We start from the raw sequence: 19,268 nt of genomic DNA on the forward strand, positions 1-19,268 counted from the left end.
TCTCTTATTCCTTCTGTCCTAATGTCTCTTATTCCTTCTGTCCTAATGTCTGTTATTCCTTCTGTCCTAATGTCTCTGATTCCTTCTGTCTAATGTCTGTTATTCTTCGTCTAATGTCTGTTATTCTTCTGTCTGGTGTCTCTTATTCTTCGGTCCTAATGTCTCTTATTCCTTCTGTCCTAATGTCTGTTATTCTTCTGTCCTGGTGTTTCTTATTCCTTCTGTCCTAATGTCTGTTATTCCTTCTGTCCTAATGTCTGTTATTCCTTCTGTCCTGATGTCTGTTATTCCTTCTGTCCTGGTGTCTCTTATTCCTTCTGTCCTAATGTCTCTTATTCCTTCTGTCCTAATGTCTCTTATTCCTGTCCTAATGTCTCTTATTCTTCTGTCAATTCTTTATTCTTCTGTCTAATGTCTGTTATTCCTTCTGTCCTAATGTATCTTATTCCTTCTGTCCTAATGTCTGTTATTCCTTCTGTCCTGATGTCTGTTATTCCTTCTGTCCTGGTGTCTCTTATTCCTTGGTCCTAATGTCTGTATTCTTCTGTCCTGGTGTTCTTATTCCTTCTGTCCTAATGTTTATTCTTCTGTCTGTGTCTCTACTTCTGTCAATGTCTGTTATTCCTTCTGTCAATGTCTGTATTTTATTCTTCTGTCCTAATGTCTCTTATTCTTTCTGTCCTAATGTATCTTATTCCTTCTGTCCTAATGTATCTTATTCCTTCTGTCTAATGTCTGTTATTCCTTCTGTCCTAATGTCTCTTATTCCTTCTGTCCTAATGTTCTTATTCTTCTGTCCTAATGTCCTTATTCTTTGTCTAATCTTTTTATTCTCTCATGTCTTTATTCTTCTGTCTTAATGTTTCTTATTCCTTCTGTCCTAATGTCTGTTATTCCTTCGGTCCTAATGTCTGTTATTCCTTCTGTCCTAATGTCTGTTATTCCTTCTGTCCTAATGTCTGTTATTCCTTCTGTCCTGATGTCTGTTATTCCTTCTGTCCTGGTGCTCTATTCCTTCGTCCTAATGTTCTTATTCCTTCTGTCCTGATGTCTGTTATTCTTCTGTCCTGTTCTTATTCCTTCTGTCCTAGTTTATTCCTATTATTGTCTAATGTTGTTATTTTCTGTCTGATGTTTATTCCTTCTGTCCTGGTGTCTCTTATTCCTTCGGTCCTAATGTCTCTTATTCCTTCTGTCCTGATGTCTGTTATTCCTTCTGTCCTGGTGTCTCTTATTCCTTCTGTCCTAATGTCTCTTATTCCTTCTGTCCTAATGTCTCTTATTCCTTCGGTCCTAATGTCTCTTATTCCTTCTGTCCTAATGTCTGTTATTCCTTCGGTCCATGTCTGTTATTCCTTCTGTCTGATGTTTGTTATTCCTTCTGTCCTGGTGTCTCTTATTCCTTCTGTCCTAATGTCTGTTATTCCTTCTGTCCTGATGTCTGTTATTCCTTCTGTCCTGGTGTCTCTTATTCCTTCTGTCCTAATGTCTCTTATTCCTTCTGTCCTAATGTCTCTTATTCCTTCGGTCCTAATGTCTCTTATTCCTTCTGTCCTAATGTCTGTTATTCTGTCTGTCTGTTATTCCTTCTGTCTGATGTTTGTTATTCCTTCTGTCCTGGTGTCTCTTATTCCTTCTGTCCTAATGTCTCTTATTCCTTCTGTCCTAATGTCTGTTATTCCTTCTGTCCTAATGTCTGTTATTCCTTCTGTCTGATGTTGTTATTCTTTTATTCCTTCTGTCTAATGTCTCTTATTCTTCGGTCCTAATGTCTCTTATTCCTTCTGTCCTAATGTCTGTTATTCCTTCGTCCTAATGTTTGTTATTCCTTCTGTCCTGGTGTCTCTTATTCCTTCTGTCCTAATGTCTCTTATTCCTTCTGTCCTAATGTCTGTTATTCCTTCTGTCCTAATGTCTGTTATTCCTTCTGTCCTGATGTCTGTTATTCCTTCTGTCCTAATGTCTGTTATTCCTTCTGTCCTAATGTCTGTTATTCCTTCTGTCCTAATGTCTGTTATTCCTTCTGTCCTGATGTCTGTTATTCCTTCTGTCCTGGTGTCTCTTATTCCTTCGGTCCTAATGTCTCTTATTCCTTCTGTCCTAATGTCTGTTATTCTTTCTGTCCTGGTGTCTCTTATTCCTTCTGTCCTAATGTCTGTTATTCCTTCTGTCCTAATGTCTGTTATTCCTTCTGTCCTGATGTCTGTTATTCCTTCTGTCCTGGTGTCTCTTATTCCTTCTGTCCTAATGTCTCTTATTCCTTCTGTCCTAATGTCTCTTATTCCTTCTGTCCTAATGTCTCTTATTCCTTCTGTCCTAATGTCTCTTATTCCTTCTGTCCTAATGTCTGTTATTCCTTCTGTCCTAATGTCTCTTATTCCTTCTGTCCTAATGTCTGTTATTCCTTCTGTCCTGATGTCTGTTATTCCTTCTGTCCTGGTGTCTCTTATTCCTTCGGTCCTAATGTCTGTTATTCTTTCTGTCCTGGTGTCTCTTATTCCTTCTGTCCTAATGTCTGTTATTCTTTCTGTCCTGGTGTCTCTTATTCCTTCTGTCCTAATGTCTGTTATTCCTTCTGTCCTAATGTCTGTTATTCCTTCTGCCCTGATGTCTGTTATTCCTTCTGTCCTAATGTCTCTTATTCCTTCTGTCCTAATGTCTCTTATTCTTTCTGTCCTAATGTATCTTATTCCTTCTGTCCTAATGTATCTTATTCCTTCTGTCCTAATGTCTGTTATTCCTTCTGTCCTAATGTCTCTTATTCCTTCTGTCCTAATGTCTCTTATTCTTTCTGTCCTAATGTCTCTTATTCCTTCTGTCCTAATGTCTCTTATTCCTTCGGTCCTAATGTCTCTTATTCCTTCTGTCCTAATGTCTCTTATTCCTTCTGTCCTAATGTCTGTTATTCCTTCGGTCCTAATGTCTGTTATTCCTTCTGTCCTAATGTCTGTTATTCCTTCTGTCCTGATGTCTGTTATTCCTTCTGTCCTGGTGTCTCTTATTCCTTCGGTCCTAATGTCTCTTATTCCTTCTGTCCTGATGTCTGTTATTCCTTCTGTCCTGGTGTCTCTTATTCCTTCTGTCCTAATGTCTCTTATTCCTTCTGTCCTAATGTCTCTTATTCCTTCTGTCCTAATGTCTCTTATTCCTTCTGTCCTAATGTCTGTTATTCCTTCGGTCCTAATGTCTGTTATTCCTTCTGTCCTGATGTCTGTTATTCCTTCTGTCCTGGTGTCTCTTATTCCTTCTGTCCTAATGTCTGTTATTCCTTCTGTCCTAATGTCTGTTATTCCTTCTGTCCTAATGTCTGTTATTCCTTCTGTCCTGATGTCTGTTATTCCTTCTGTCCTAATGTCTGTTATTCCTTCTGTCCTGATGTCTGTTATTCCTTCTGTCCTAATGTCTCTTATTCCTTCTGTCCTAATGTCTCTTATTCCTTCTGTCCTAATGTCTGTTATTCCTTCGGTCCTAATGTTTGTTATTCCTTCTGTCCTTCAAGCTCACCAAGTACATAAATGGTAAATGATCTGTGTTTATATAAAGGATCTGTATTTATGATGGTCAGAGATCAGGTGTCAGGTTTTGGTGTTGTCCTGTGGTTCAGATACAAAAACACACAAACAGCAGCAAGTTGAAGATGAACCCTTTATTTGTGTGAATCATACGAGTTCCAACTGAAGAAAACACAGCTACAGGAGGATCCACTGAGGATCCACTGAGGATCTAGTGAGGATCTACTGAGGATCCACTGAGGATCTAGTGAGGATCTAGTGAGGATCTAGTGAGGATCCACTGAGGATCCACTGAGGATCTACTGAGGATCTAGTGAGGATCCACTGAGGATCTAGTGAGGATCTAGTGAGGATCCACTGAGGATCCACTGAGGATCTAGTGAGGATCTACTGAGGATCCACTGAGGATCTAGTGAGGATCTACTGAGGATCCACTGAGGATCTAGTGAGGATCTAGTGAGGATCTAGTGAGGATCCACTGAGGATCTAGTGAGGATCCACTGAGGATCCACTGAGGATCCACTGAGGATCCACTGAGGATCTAGTGAGGATCTAGTGAGGATCTAGTGAGGATCCACTGAGGATCTAGTGAGGATCTAGTGAGGATCCACTGAGGATCCACTGAGGATCTAGTGAGGATCCACTGAGGATCTAGTGAGGATCTAGTGAGGATCCACTGAGGATCAATGATCTAAAATAAGCCTTTACCCGATCTTCTGTGATCTTCAGTAGATCTAATACATTTCTGGTTCTTCTATGACAGATATAGTATAATTTTATTGATGGATTTCTTATGAATAACTTGGTGATCTCCACATGACATCTGACTGCCAAACCCTTAGATCTGTGGTGGATCTCCAGTGGATCTGGTCACAGGTCTCAGGACACAGTCTCCATGTGGACCCTGGACAGGGTGAGGTCATTGGAGATGCAGAGTTTGTTGATGGATCTGAGGTTGGTTACCCGGTGTTTGAATTCCAGCAGGTGAGAGTTGTTGACGGCCACTTTAAACTCTCTGTTGGTGCACATGATCTTCATCTGCAGCAAGAGGAGCACAAACTGTTATTGAGCTGAGCCGCCACCACAGAGGGATCCACCGACCCCAGCATCACTGTTACAACAAAAACTTAACATTAACAATAACTATTAAATCTGAGTATTTCTCATAAACCAGTTCCTGACCTCGAACGCCTGTCCCTGGACGAAGGGGAAGTGTTTCAGGGCTCTCTCCTCTTGGCCCCACTTGTCTCTGATGCAGCTGTTTCTGACGACCACCTTCTTCCCCCCCTCATTGAAGCGAGGGTTGAAGTGAAAGGCCAAATCCTTGTGCATCCTCAGATTCACGGTGATCCTGAAGAACAGACACCATGAGTTCACTGGAGGACGCTGTCAGAACAAATATTATTGTTTTTCTTCCTCTTTCTTCCATAATCCTTTAAGTTCTGGAACTACAGTTCCCATAATGCTCTAGAATTAGTACAGATTCAGTGAGTCAGCTGAGCCACAACCTAAGATCTGTTTTATCCTCAATCTGTTCACGTTCAAAATAAAAGCAGCTGAACAATCCATCATCCATCATCATCCATCATCCATCATCCATCATCCATCATCATCCATCATCCATCATCATCCATCATCCATCATCATCCATCATCCATCATCCATCCATCTAACTTGTTAGCGTTGGGTTTGACGGTTCCAGCGATGGTGATCAGCAGTTTGTCATAAACTCCATTTGGAAGATTCTGTTCGTACGGAACCGACTGTCAACGAGAAAACAATCATTTAGGAAATCTGTCTGTTACTTTGTCTGTAACTGTGTCTGTGTGTCTCACCAGAATCTGCTGAGGTGCAGTTGGGAAGGTGGGTCCAGGTCCAGGTCCAGGTCCGTGTGCAGGACTGGGCCATCCTCCAGGTCCAGGTCCAGGTCCAGGTGCAGGACTGGGCCATCCTCCAGGTCCAGGTCCAGGTCCAGGTGCAGGACTGGGCCATCCTCCAGGTACAGGTCCAGGTGCAGGACTGGGCCATCCTCCAGGTCCAGGTACAGGTCCAGGTGCAGGACTGGGCCATCCTCCAGGTGCAGGTCCAGGTGCAGGACTAGGCCATCCTCCAGGTGCAGGTCCAGGTCCAGGTGCAGGACTAGGCCATCCTCCAGGTGCAGGTCCAGGTCCAGGTGCAGGACTAGGCCATCCTCCAGGTGCAGTGGGTGGTTGGGAAGGGTTACCTCCGGGCCACATGCCTCCTCCTCCTCCTCCAGATGAACCTCCGGGCCAGGCGGGGTTGGACTGACCTGAGGGTTTTTATGCATCTTTAACCTTTTCATTGTTATTGTTCGATTTCAACATTTACCCTCATTTCATACACAATCAGAAAACCCTAATTTACAGAGTAAACAAAACACAATAATTAGAGTAAAAAAAAAGTCGGGATATCAGAATAATATCGTATCGTTTCATTCGAGTAAAGTCGTAATATTTAGAGGATGAAGTTGAAGATCTGACGCTGGAGGATGTACCTGGCCAGGTGGGAGCCCCGCCTCCTGATTGGTTGTCACCAGAGGGAAAATCCCCAAGAGCCGCGCTGAGCTGCAGAAACAGGAAGTGTAGAATAAGTGAAGAAACTGCGTCAAACACTGTGTTCTTTTGTGTAAATTGGTCTCAGACGAGTGACGACTATTGGACAAAACACGTCATCGACACATCTACATGTTTTTCTCATATTTTCCACACACTCTCAGACCTGTTTGTGTTTATTTTGCTTGTTTGTCACAGTAGTGACGACACGTCGCACAGATCCATCTTTGTCCCGATAAACAGTCGCACTCATTAAGTCAATGAATGTGTCTGAGACACATAGAGTGTCTGAGCTGTCCCTGAAGGGAATATATCTCACAACCTGTTTCAGGGTGTGTTCAGAGTCCAGACCTCTTGTTGGAATGTTCAGAAAGAGGGGAGTGGCTTTAGAGATGAAGTCCACCCTGTTTACACACACACACACACGATTGTACTTCTATCTTAGTGAGGACCCTCATTGGCATAATGCATTCCCTAGCCCCACCAAGTCTCAACCCCCAAACAGTCCATTAAACGGGGGGTCCGGCCAAAATGTCCTCACAAAGATATCTGTACAAGAGCACACACGTTATCTAACTGGGTCTTATCCTGGATCATTTCCTGGGGGTTCGGTTAAAATATTTCAGTTTGAACATGAATCAGCATCAGACAGTGAATAACCAGAGGTTCAGTCAAATACACAAGAATCCAAAGATTTACTCACATCCATCCTGCTCGTCTGTGAGAGACAGTTTCAAACAGCAGCTGAAGGGGTGAACGAGTCCTGACATGAGAAGCACACACACATCGTTAAAACATCCCTGTCTTTATCTGCAGTAAAGTTACTGTTTACTTCCTCTGCATTGAAAACACATGTTCCTGTTAGTATGTACTCAAAGTGTACTTCAATACAATACAGAGTAAAAGTACTTAGTTACTTTCCACCACTGCACACACTGTTGTAGTTACTGAGGATCATGTGACTGAAGGTCAGATTCAATCATCCATATTTAAATTAGAGATGAAAATAAAATGCATAAACTCAGGCGTGGTTCACTTTAAAAAATAAACTGGTTGGTCTGGTCTGCAGCAGCAGGTGTAGAAAACAAACACACCTTTATCAAACCCAGCTGAGGAAGGACTCAGACTAATCCTGCGAAGGTCTGTGGGTTGCTTACTGCTCATGTACATTACTGATACATGTAAAGTTATAGGTACATTACTGATACATGTAAAGTTATAGGTACATTACTGATACTTAATACTATGTAGTTACGACATTACTGATACATGTAAAGTTATAGGTACATTACTGATACATGTAAAGTTATAGGTACATTACTGATACATGTAAAGTTATAGGTACATTACTGATACTTGTAAAGTTACACGTACATTACTGATACTTGTAAAGTTATAGGTACATTACTGATACATGTAAAGTTACACGTACATTACTGGTACATGTAAAGTTACACGTACATTACTGATACATGTAAAGTTACACGTACATTACTGATACATGTAAAGTTACACGTACATTACTGATACATGTAAAGTTACACGTACATTACTGATACATGTAAAGTTATAGGTAAACACTCAGAGACTCCGACAGTTAAAGTGTGAAACAGAGACGAGGACGTACCTGTTTTCACCCGAGAGACGATCACACACACTGGGAGAAATACAAGCCTTTAAATCCCATGACAGACCACACCCACACACAAAGACACACATACACACACACAGACACACCCAAAGACCACACACACACACACACACACACACACACACACACACACAGAGTCATGTTTCCTCTGTGTGTCAGTTGACAAAGAAACAAATAGTTATTATTATTCTTTATTAATATGTGGATTTAAAACATGAAAACTTTTATTTTCATGTTTTCTTTTAATCACTGGATACGGGAACTCCAGTTTCTATGGCAACGCACAATAACAAACCAGTCACAATAATCCGTCAAAGTCTGAGAGAAAAAAAAGGTTTATTTAAAAAGGTTTCCATGACACACACACACACACACACACACACACACACACACACACACACACACACACACACACAGACACACACACACACCCTTGACTAGAAATTCCTTCGCTGCAGTGTCAACAGTAGTGATTCATTCATAGTGTGATTCATCATGTGTGTGTGTTCAATTCACTTCAGTTTTATTTTATTTGTCTAGAACCAAATCATAAAACACATTATTACAGAGTCACAGCTCGACTGATCCATCTATTCCTCTGAGAAGCAAGGATTTCATGAACTTCTTCACAAACTACATTATAACCATCAGGGAACCGATCCACCACCTCCTCCCCATGAACAGCACAGATACATGTTCTAGTCCAGAAACCATAGAACCACCTGTAGAACCAGATCTATATCTGGACCACTTTTCTTCAATAGATCTTCTGAACTGACGTCACTAGTTTCATCCTCTGAACCACTGATTCTCAAACTACCCAACAGTGGTACGCAGTCTGATCTGAGGTCGTAGTCAAAGGGAGTGCGATCGTTTTTCAACGGCCACAGCCCTCGCACGACGCTCACCCCCTTGCATCGGAGCCTGACGCACGAGTAACGAGGGCAACGCAGGGACAGGAGTTGGTCCACCGGCAGCCTCGCCCGGCTCATGCGGGGCCCGACGGGAGGCGGCCCTTCCCGTGAAGGAAGAAGTGGAAGTGTGACGAGGTGGGAGTTCCCTTTGTTGCTTTGTTTAGCTTTTTTCATCTCTTTTGACAAAGCTTTAACTTGTATCTATACACCAGTGTGGGGAAGTGTTTAAGTGCCAGTTCTAGTTCTACACCTTTGCGTGTCTGTGGCCGACAACAGTCAACAATTAATCATTTTCTTAGTAGGAATAAACCTTCCTCTTGCGTGAACTGTCTGTAGCTGACTAGGTCAGGCCTACGCTACTGTATTTTAATGTTGCTCATAACAGTGGTACTTGGAGAGCCTAATATTTTCTGAGGTGGTACATAGTGTAAAACTTTTGAGAACCAAAGGTCTAACCCAACAACTTGTCTATTAGACTCTGTGCCAACTGGACTTTTTAAGGAAGTTTTCACCCTAATTGACAGTTTCATATTAAATCAGATTAATATGTCTTTGTTAACCTACTACGTACCACAAGCTTTTAAGGTAGCTGTAATTAAACCTCTACTTAAAAAGCCCACTCTTGATCCAGAGGTTTTAGCTGATTATAGACCCACATCAAACCTTCATTTCCAAAATCTGATACTCTTCACCTGCTTTATGCCTATGGGCAACATCATTACATCATCACGAGTATCTAAGTAATCACACAGCTGGTTAGCAACAGCTTTTTGAAGGATTTTGGAAATGAAGGGTTTGATATGGGTCTATGATTAGCGAAAACATCTGGAGTGGTCTTTTAAAGCAGAGGTTTAAGCACGTGGTTTCTGAGTGTGTGTTCTGGTGGTTTTCTGCCCCCTGCTGGACAAACATGATCACTGCAGCTTTACTTCATTCTGCAGACTTTGGAGTCGGTGTCGTCCAATCGGAGGGAAAGTTTCGTGAAGAAGAGCAAATAATCAATCACAGCTGACTGACACCAGGAGCTGTAGTGAAGTCAGGTTTAAAGGTCAGAGGTCAATTGGTCTCTGAGGATCGAGAAACAATCAGCAGTTCTACACGACCTCCTTCAAACAAGCCCTAAACCATTTGAGTCCTTCACGGCTGGAGCTGGAACTCACAGTGCAGACGACCTCTAGTCCAGAGGACGTCACAGAGCTAAGAATTGGCTGCTTGTATTAAACACCAGAGTGGTGACACTAACTGGAATCTTATGTCCTAACTGAAAAGATTTCAGTCCCCTCCAGGTCTCAGGGAGAAATGATCCGAGATCAGAAAATTCCAGTTCAACTGATTAGGATTTACTGATTTAGTGAACTTCAGTCAATCAATCAAATTTTATTTTCATATTTACAAATTACGATATGTTTAATGGGAGTTAACAAGGTACAACATCTTATTATTTCACTTCTCGTAAATTTCCACCACAAAAGTTGGAACCGGACCGTTTCAGGCTCAGAGGAATCATCGTTCCCTGAACCACAGTGAACTGTTCAGACTCGTTCAAACAGGAGATCTGATCCACTGTGAGATCAAGTGCTCTCTCTCTCTCTCTCTCTCTCTGTCTCTGTCTCTCTCTCTCTCTCTCTCTCTCTCTCTCTCTCTCTCTCTCTCTCTCTCTCTCTCTCTCTCTCTCTCTCTCTCTCTCTCTCTCTCTCTCTCTTAAGCAGAGACATTATATGTGTCTTTGTATGTGTTTCTTTGTGTGTGTGTGTGTCTTCCTCAGACTGAACAGATTTGTCCTCTGAGTGTTGACTACATGGAAACGACTCCCAGGAGAGTGGCCCAATATACAGAGTTTTCATGAACACACCATCAGTCAGAGGACACACGTTCATCTGGACGTAAATCGTAATAGCAACAGTGGTGGAAGTAACAAGAGACATCAGACTTAATATAAAACACACGTTCCATGTGTGATATACAAATATGTTCAAGCAAATATATCAGCTTTCATCAAAAAAAGAGACTGATAGCAAAGAGCTAATTTTGTGTGATTATAAATAATAATGGCTTATATTTATATCGCGCCTTTCACGGGACCCAAGGACGCTTTACATATGTTTGTGAGGACAAAACAGTAGAGAAAAGAAAAAAGTAATAATACAAGTACAGAACAGGATCAAATTTAGCAGCAAGGTGGAGCATTAACAGAGGGTGGGGGCTGCAACACACAAGGCTCTGTTCGTAATTTGGTTTTGGGGATGGAGAGCAAACCTGAGTTTGAGGACCGTAGCCTTCTGAGTGCAGTGTAGGGTTGGAGGAGGTCGGTTAAATATGGTGGGGCTAGAGCGTGGAGGGATTTGTAGGTGAGCAGGAGGAGTTTGTAGTTGATGCAGGCCTTTAGCAGGAGCCAGTGGAGGGGAATGAGGGTGTGAGTGCAGGTGAGAACCCGGGCAGCAGAGTTCTGTACGTATTGGGGTCGTTTCAGGAGGTTTTCAGGTACACCAAACAGGACTCCATTGCAGTTATTTTTGAGGTGAAAGAAGGCGGATTTGGATTTGATGTGGGATTTGAAGGAGAGGGTGGAGTCAAGAATGACGCCCAGGTTGCGGACCTCGGGGGATGGGGCGATGGAGCAGCCATCGATGTTTAGGAGGAGATCTCCAACCTTCCAGAGCAGAGCCTTGGGGGCCACAACCATGAGCTCTGTCTTATTACTGTTTAAGGAGGTTGGATATATTTTAATGTCGTGCAGGCAATTGACTAGTGACTGGGGGGCTGAGTGAATGGATGAGTGCTTAAGTAGAGCTGGGTGTCGTCGGCGTAAGAGAGGTAATTAAGGCCATGTTGACAGATGATACGACCAAGGGGGAGCATGTGGATGGTAAAAAGAAATGGGCCCAGCACTGAGCCTTGCGGTGGGGGGGTCAAGGGGACGGAGTAAGCGGTCAATGGTAGTGAAAAGCTTTCTGGGGTGGTTTTTCTGGTTGTCGATGAGTGAAGAGTAATACTGTGTCTCGTGTGTAAAAGAACTTCCTTGTATGAGCGCACATGGTCTCTGTAGGCCTCCAGGTGGACAGTGAGGCCAGATCTTTTATAGAGCTGCTCCACTTGACGGCCAGAGGCCTTCATGGCGCAAAGTTCGGCTGTGAACCGGGGGGCTGGGCAAGTGTAGGAGACCGTTCGGGATTTGAGGGGGGCGAGAGAGTCGAGACTGAGGCATAGAGCAGTGTTGTAGTGGATGACCAGGCCATCAACCATGGTGCTGGGGGGATCTGAGGCCAGACGTGATGATCTGAGACCACCAGGTCAAGGAACTGTAGCTGAGAGTGGGTTGTGCCAGTGGAGCACACTAAATCCAGACCTTTGGCATTAGGGACCTTGCACATGTTGTGTGATGTTGAAACAGTCCAGTAGTTAAAGACAAAAACTAAGCTACATACAAACAACAGATTAACAAGGTGACATAGTCCGACCCATCCAGGAAATAATGACATCACAGGCCAACTTCTGAGGAACCTTCTGGAGACATTAACATCTGAGGAAGTTTCCAAAGAACTCCGACGACCGGACGGAAACCCTGCTTCAAACAAAGAGCCGTTCAGATCATTGACTGTGTCTGAAACCTCTTTCTGACTTCATACAGTGATGGTGTGAAACCTGGATGTATTTGGGGAACTTCAACAGAAACTAGGTTATAGTGATATTTATATATTCTGAATATACAAACTTAGAGGCCAAGAATCGAGATAAACGGATGATCCGAAACCTGAATATTGTGATGATCATGGTAACAGTGACACGAGTAACCACATGTCTCATAACTTATTACATGTACACATCAATCAAACAATCAAAACCAGGATAAAAAGAGCTGAAGGTGAAAAGCCAGAGCAGGGATTTCTTTTCACTGTCAGTGGAGAAACACACAGACCTGATAGGACGACATGTTTGTTTCAAGCAGGTCTCACAGCCAGGTTCACTTCCATTGAGGCACTTGTTGAACCAGGAGCAACAGGAACAGGAAGGAGGCCAATTTGATTGGCTGGATTCAAACCCACCCTTTACAATCTGTAGTATTCCAAAAATAAACTTGGTGTTACCATAAACCTGAAGACATATGGAGTCATTTAGATGAACAGTCGGACATGTGAAGGTAAATTTAGACACAGGAAGCTGATATGTTAGCCAATCACTGAAAGGTTACTGACGACAATGTACGCCAGAATATTCCCTCTTGTTCTTTTTCTGAATTTAAAGGTCACACTGAAGAACACAAAAGGAAAGATGAGCATCTCCACAGTCATCAGAAAACGGCAGCTCCTGAAGTCGTGATTACCTCAACACTGAGTCGATCAGATGAACTCAACAGTTTTCCTGGAAAATGCCACACATGCTTTTACAAGAATTGGCTGGTTTGGATTAGTCTCTCAGGCTTCGGAGGAATGGAGTTGGTTTGAATGTCACACATGTTTTACATTATATGTAGTTCTGGTACATAAGAAGTGCGTGGGTAAGACATTCCAGCAGGTAGGACGGTGGTTTCCTGCCTCCAGCTGACTCACACAGTGGTCATGAGTTTGAGTGAACCTGACCTGAACCTCAGGATCTTCTTCTTCAGGTTGTGAGAGGCCTTAATCTTGACGAAGGCCTTCACCTGAGCTGGTGTCATGTCTTGCCCCATCACCCTGGCCCCTGGTGGCCCCAACTGGTTCAAGCCTTTGCCCATTCCACCTGTCCCACCACCAGCTCCACTCTCCACAGTATCACTGCTGGTGGTGCTCTCCTCCACGTACTCCTCCTCACTGGACTCACTGTCTCCAAAGCGGTTGGTGGTGTAGTTGGATTTCTCGTCCTCAGTGGTGTCCATGATGGTGGAGTGAAAGAGCGACGCACACTCGGCTGAATACTCCGAGTCACTTCCTCCGATGTAAGAGTACGGGCTCCTCAGCTGCCCACTGGAGGGGCGGGACATGTTGGCTGCAGCAATACTGAGACGCTCTCTTCTCTTCCGCCGCTGAGTACGTCTGAACGCCTCATCGTGTGCGACATCCCTGGTCACACGTAGCCGCCGGTAATCGTGACGTTTGTGTTTTGGTTTAGCAACAACCATGACCCGGTCACGCCTGTGGTGACGGTGATGATGGTGACTGTGATGGTGGAGGTTTCCATGGTAACAGTGCGTGGATGTGCCTGAGTGCACACTGCTAAGTGCGAGTGTGGAGTGTTTATCCAGGACTCGGCCTTCTGGGATGGACACAGGGAGGCGTTCCATTATGGACGAGGAAGCACGGCCAGGTGCTCTCCTGGAGACTTTAATGTTGCTAGAACCTCCATCCTCCAGAAGCTGAGACTCTTTAGAACTGGACCTGCGGTGAGATTTTTCCTCTTCTCTCTCTGAAGGCACATTGTGTTCAGAGGTCCGACTCATCTTCATCGTCGTGGTGATCTTCACCTTGAAAGTCTTGGTTTTCTTTCTGCAACCTTTGCAGATTTCGATGTTCTGCCACTGGGCAGGGATGTTCTTAGTGTTAACCATGTGACTGCTTCTTCCTCCTCCACCTCTTGCTTTGTCCTGAGTCTGGGAGTAGGACCCTAGAACTGTAAGCTCCAGCACTGACCTATCCCCTTTCTCCGTCTGGTCGGCTTGCAGAGGCTTGGGGCTGTTTGTAGGAGATGCTGGTTGTGTTTTGACAGTTTGTGGAGATCTGAGGAGCAGTGCCGGGTCAGGGGGGTAACATGGCTGCTTGGGGGTGGAGTCAGCTTTGGGAGTGCCCGGCTCCGTGACGTCTTTAGGCAGAGCGGTGATGGACACTGCTGACGGAGGCAGCAGCCCTTTGCTCTTTTTTGTCAGCAGACTTGTGTTCATGTCCTTTTTGGTGAAGAAACCATCATTCTCAGCACTGTCCATTAGAGAGCTGCTCTGGTTTTTTGCCAAGTCACTGCTGTTCATCTTGAAGCCATCTTGCTTTGTGTCACCGCTGCCACCATTGACGACATTTTGAGTCTCCAACTCCTCGGCTTTAATCTCCACAGACCAATATCTCGGAGGTGACAAGGGAGCAAATTCTGCTGCTCTTGCTGCTGCTCTGCTGGTGGGTTTCAGTTCATACCCCTTCAAAGTCTTTAAACCAGAACCACACACCGGCCTCACACATAGACTCGCCTGCCTCTGGATGCTCTTTGACGGTTCAGTGCTGATGCTGGTCCTGGGTCTGCTGGTCCTGACTGGCAGTGCTCTCCGCTGTAGCAGACTGTATATGTAGCTGTCCAGACGCTTCTGAGACTGAGTGTGGGATGAGGAGGGGATCGGCCAGGATGAGCTCTGAGGTACAAGAGGAGCTGGAACAGAACCTGGAAGAGACAAAGATTCTGGTTTGATAACTTCAATACCAGCTTCAATGGTTTTCAGGAGTCCATCGTTTCTGCTGTGAGCGCAATGACCCAACATCTGAAGGAAGTTGGGGCTCTGGACTGCCACGGCGTGGAGCGGGCTTGGGTAACGGTACACATCGCTGCCATTTTGGACCACCAGGTCGCAGTGATTCTTCGACTGGGAATCACAGGAGACAGAATCCAGGGTGGGTGGGTGAGGGGCAGAGAGTGAGCGACGAACTGTTCCAGACAAGTCATCACAAAGTCCTCCAACCAGAACGTCCCAGTCCAAACAGCTGCTCCGCTCATCTGAGACGAGAAGAAGTTTCACATTAGTGAGCTGCAGATTCAGGATATTCACAGTTGGAGGATTTGTGTTCGTACAGGTCAAACTTTGCAGTGTCGTCATCAGCAGCAGGTCCACAGGACAACGTTGTTTGGACTTTCGTTAATAAAATTGACATCTACACATCTTCCGCCACAGGCTAAAGACACATCTCCTGTGACTACACCTGGGTTAACAAGATGAGGATGTAAAAGAAACGAATGTACATGACTCCTGCTGTTCTGGGTTTGTTCCCTCATGGCACTTATTGTAATATGTAATATAATGTAATTTAATGTAAAATGTTGAAACCAGAGTCTGTCAGGTCAGCATGGATGATTGACAGCAGACAACAGATCAGTCAGAACACTGACCCCGCCCCCCAACAATAAACCAATCATCTGCAGACTCCTCCCTCTTCCCCTCACCTGCCCATCATCTGATCAACTGATGATCTGTACCTGTCGACGGAAGGCGTCCGTCAGCGTCCGCCGCCGAGCACAAGCACTCGCTGGAGACCGAGTCCGACGAGTTAGAGAGCGAAGCCGCCTCACTCAGCTCAAAGAAGCCTGAGAGACAGGAAGTGATGTCATGACTGAAACACCCTGTGAGGTACGGAGGGTCAGCAGGTCACTAGCTTCTACCAACTAGCTACTGACATTACTGACTAGTTACGAAAAGGAAACAAGTGTAACTTACATTAACCAACTAGTTACTGACTTTTACCAAATAGTATTAGCAGTGTTAGAAATCATGAGAAATTCTAAAAATTAATTAAAACGTATTAAATTAAAATATATATTTATGTTGGTTTCATGAAATTTAAAATGAAATTTTCACAATTTTTTTTACAAAAGGTAAAACAGACATTTTTACATCATTGATTAAATCCAGAACTTTTAGAAAAGATCCTCAAGAAAAGAATGTTTTAAAACAGTTTCATTGATCCAAATATAAAAATAAAATAATCTGCTTTATAAATATAATAATTACAGTAGCCAGTATTCGAGTGAAGTGAAGAGTAACTAACTATGACTATAATTGGGAGTATAAAGTACTACTTAGTAATACCAGTACCTGAGCTGGGCCGGCTGTCGCTCTCCAGCTTGTCAAGTGACGAGTCCGGGTCCAGTCGCAGGTCGATGATCTGTCGGTCCAGCTCCTGTAACTGATGGATGAGGCCGGCGTCCGTCCTCCTCAGACAGTTCTGATGGACACACACAGACAGAAACGTCTCACCTGTGTCCACTGACCCGTCTCACCTGTGTCCTCTGTGTCCACTACCCGTCTCACCTGTGTCCACTGACCCGTCTCACCTGTGTCCACTGACCCGTCTCACCTGTGTCCTCTGACCCGTCTCACCTGTGTCCTCTGACCCGTCTCACCTGTGTCCTCGGAGAGTCCTGGTCCCAGAGGAACCAGAACCGACTTCGACAAACTTCGACTCATTTCACTCATAAAACCTGAAGCTGCGTCGTCATGGATACAACCTGAACATCAGGACAACTCATGACCTGTGTGTGTCTCAGTGTGTGTGTTTCAGTGTGTGTGTCTCAGTGTGTGTCTGTGTGTGTGTGTCTCAGTGTGTGTGTTTCAGTGTTACACACACTGATCTAAATTCCATCCTAACGTCAAAATCATCCCTGACCTTTGACCTCACACCTGAGTCTGTGTAGACCAGGGTCAGAGGTCATGAGACCTACCAGCCGTTTCCTGAGCAGCCGGATATCTTCCTCCTCCTCCTCCTCCTCCTCCAGCGCACTCCGGACCAGCTCCTCCTGCCGCTGCCGCAGAGCCTCCAGCTCCCTGAGGCCGGACACCGCCTCTCTGTCCCGGCTGCAGCGGCCGGACAGACGCATGTCCTCCGCCAGACTCAGGACTTTAACAGCATGTGACCCGGATGGGTTAACCCGGGTTGATAGAGCGGGACAAACAGCCGCGAACTGGATCCACAATCAACCGGTGGTCGGACAAACGGGTTCATTCATCCGGAAAATATGTCCACTCAGTTGGAGGTCCAGGTAAATCCCAGCATGCCCCGGGGCCGCGGTAACGGTGGAGATCCGGAGACAGTTCGGATCAGCTGCTGCTCGGAGACAGTTCGGATCAGCTGCTACTCGGAGACGGTTCGGATCAGCTGCTGATCGGAGACGGTTCGGATCAGCTGCTGATCGGAGACGGTTCGGATCAGCTACTGATCGGAGACGGTTCGGATCAGCTGCTGATCGGAGACGGTTCGGATCAGCTGCTGATCGGAGACGGTTCGGATCAGCTGCTGATCGGAGACGGTTCGGATCAGCTGCTGATCGGAGACGGTTCGGATCAGCTGCTGATCGGAGACGGTTCGGATCAGCTGCTGATCGGAGACGGTTCGGATCAGCTGCTGATCGGAGACAGTTCGGATCAGCTGCTAATCGGAGACAGTTCGGATCAGCTGCTGCTTCTGATGAAGCTTCGATCACACTGACCCTCAGCCTGTGAAACCCCGCCCCCTCCGCGCTGGCTGGCCAATCAGCTGAGCCATGTCAGCGACAATGATGACATACATTTCCTGTTGTGACCTTCAGAATAAAACAGATTTAAGAGTAGAGCTATATATGAATATAAAGACATGTACATAGACATACATGTGCACATGCACACGCCTCCATCAGGTCATTTATTTAAGTGAGATACTCGCACTTCTCCCTCACATCATTTTATTCAGTTCGTTTTCATTTATTTTTTATAATTTATTTAATGTCACATTTTAAAATGAGTTGAACATAGAGTCAAAGTGTGTCACATGTCTGCTGCTGCTTCATGTGCAACAACAACTGGGGTAAAGGGCATCGCTGAAAACGACAGTTTATGTAATAGCTACAAAAATAATCTTGGTAATAACAATAATAAGATTGAATACTCATTCATTCGACTGGAGCTGAAGTTACACTTTAAATACATTTTCAATAAAAACTCATTTCAGTTACACACAAGGAGGAAGATCTCCATCTTCTGATTGGACAGCGAGAGGAAGTCACAGATTAACACCTTCAAATTAGAATAAAACCAATTGTTCCCAAAAGTCTATGATGAAGCTCATGAACATCAACAATAGTGAAGTTCACACTTCAACAGTTAATTCAATCCATCTGCATCAAATCACTCACAAATATCCTGTAAATATGTCTGATTGTTTTCATCATGAATTAATCTCTAAGAAATCAGCCAAGTTTACTGGAAATCTGTCCAGTTGTTAGTGTAGGAACCTGAAGACTAACTAACTAACTAACTAGTCAACTAACTAACTGACTGACTGACAGGTGAAAACATAGGTACAGATAAATAATAATTATAATATTTAGTAAAATAATCCGAATCTTGCTAACGACTCAGAAACTGAACAAATCTTCAGTTAATTATTTACTACAAACACACGTGCTCTTATTGTGAAGGCAACATTCAGACCACTTCCTGTCAGAGTGTGCCAATTTATAAAAGCTTGATGCCCCGCCCCTCGGACCCCGGGTCCTAACGCCTCCGAGTATCAGACTCTTCATCACGTTTGATATACAAATATAAAACATTTAAAGTGAAATTATTTAAAATATTGTGATAATGTCACTATTTGAACTATTTAATAAAATCATTTGAAAAGCAAAACTGAACAATTTTTATCACTGCTTCAGTGAAATTAAAAATCTGTGTTTTATTAGTTTTTCTTATTTAGTTTCAAATTTAAACTGAGATCAACAGTTCACAGGAAACAGAGTCTGAGTGGAAATATCCAAGAAAGAACAAACAGAACTGAGAAGATTCAATTTCATGAAAATCTGCAGGAACGTGACTTGTGTACGAAGTTCATCGCAGAGTGAGGCGACGATCAGGGTTTCAGCTCAGCTCCATTCACATGTTGCTAGTTCTCATCATATCTGCAGTTTGTGTACAAATCATTAC

At 44.2% G+C, this 19,268-nt stretch overlaps 2 protein-coding genes across 2 annotated transcripts; both read right to left on the reverse strand.

The window, feature by feature from the left end:
• Positions 1–3,631: 3,631 nt before the first annotated feature.
• lgals3b (lectin, galactoside binding soluble 3b) lies at positions 3,632–7,785 on the reverse strand. The gene is made up of 7 exons (XM_035167656.2): positions 7,713–7,785; positions 6,789–6,848; positions 6,028–6,097; positions 5,348–5,802; positions 5,187–5,275; positions 4,695–4,863; positions 3,632–4,550 (listed from the first exon to the last, which is right to left on the reverse strand). Exons 2-7 carry the CDS (start codon positions 6,792–6,794, stop codon positions 4,392–4,394), a joined length of 948 nt encoding a protein of 315 aa, XP_035023547.1. The 5' UTR covers positions 6,795–6,848; positions 7,713–7,785; the 3' UTR covers positions 3,632–4,391.
• A 2,227-nt stretch (positions 7,786–10,012) lies between these two features.
• On the reverse strand, positions 10,013–17,795 carry dact1 (dishevelled-binding antagonist of beta-catenin 1). The gene is made up of 4 exons (XM_035168867.2): positions 17,036–17,795; positions 16,410–16,539; positions 15,794–15,901; positions 10,013–15,316 (listed from the first exon to the last, which is right to left on the reverse strand). The coding sequence occupies exons 1-4, from the start codon at positions 17,189–17,191 to the stop codon at positions 13,194–13,196; spliced, it is 2,517 nt and encodes an 838-aa protein (XP_035024758.2). The 5' UTR covers positions 17,192–17,795; the 3' UTR covers positions 10,013–13,193.
• Positions 17,796–19,268: the final 1,473 nt, after the last annotated feature.

Source organism: Hippoglossus stenolepis, chromosome 10 (assembly GCF_022539355.2).
Source record: "Hippoglossus stenolepis isolate QCI-W04-F060 chromosome 10, HSTE1.2, whole genome shotgun sequence".
In the NCBI taxonomy this organism is placed as follows: domain Eukaryota; kingdom Metazoa; phylum Chordata; class Actinopteri; order Pleuronectiformes; family Pleuronectidae; genus Hippoglossus; species Hippoglossus stenolepis.

Bases quoted from the DNA above. Each gene is read 5' to 3' on its own strand.
- dact1 (XM_035168867.2), bottom strand. From the start codon at position 17,191: ATGCGTCTGTCCGGCCGCTGCAGCCGGGACAGAGAGGCGGTGTCCGGC. The intron at 16,540-17,035 runs GTAGGTCTCATG...TGTGTCCATCAG, and splicing joins GGCTGCTCAGGAAACGGCTG to AACTGTCTGAGGAGGACGGA. The intron at 15,902-16,409 runs GTACTGGTATTA...CCTGTCTCTCAG, and splicing joins CGACAGCCGGCCCAGCTCAG to GCTTCTTTGAGCTGAGTGAG.
- lgals3b (XM_035167656.2), bottom strand. The intron at 5,276-5,347 runs GTGAGACACACA...TCTCGTTGACAG, and splicing joins CTGCACCTCAGCAGATTCTG to TCGGTTCCGTACGAACAGAA. The intron at 4,864-5,186 runs GTTAGATGGATG...TCTGTTCTTCAG, and splicing joins GTCAAACCCAACGCTAACAA to GATCACCGTGAATCTGAGGA.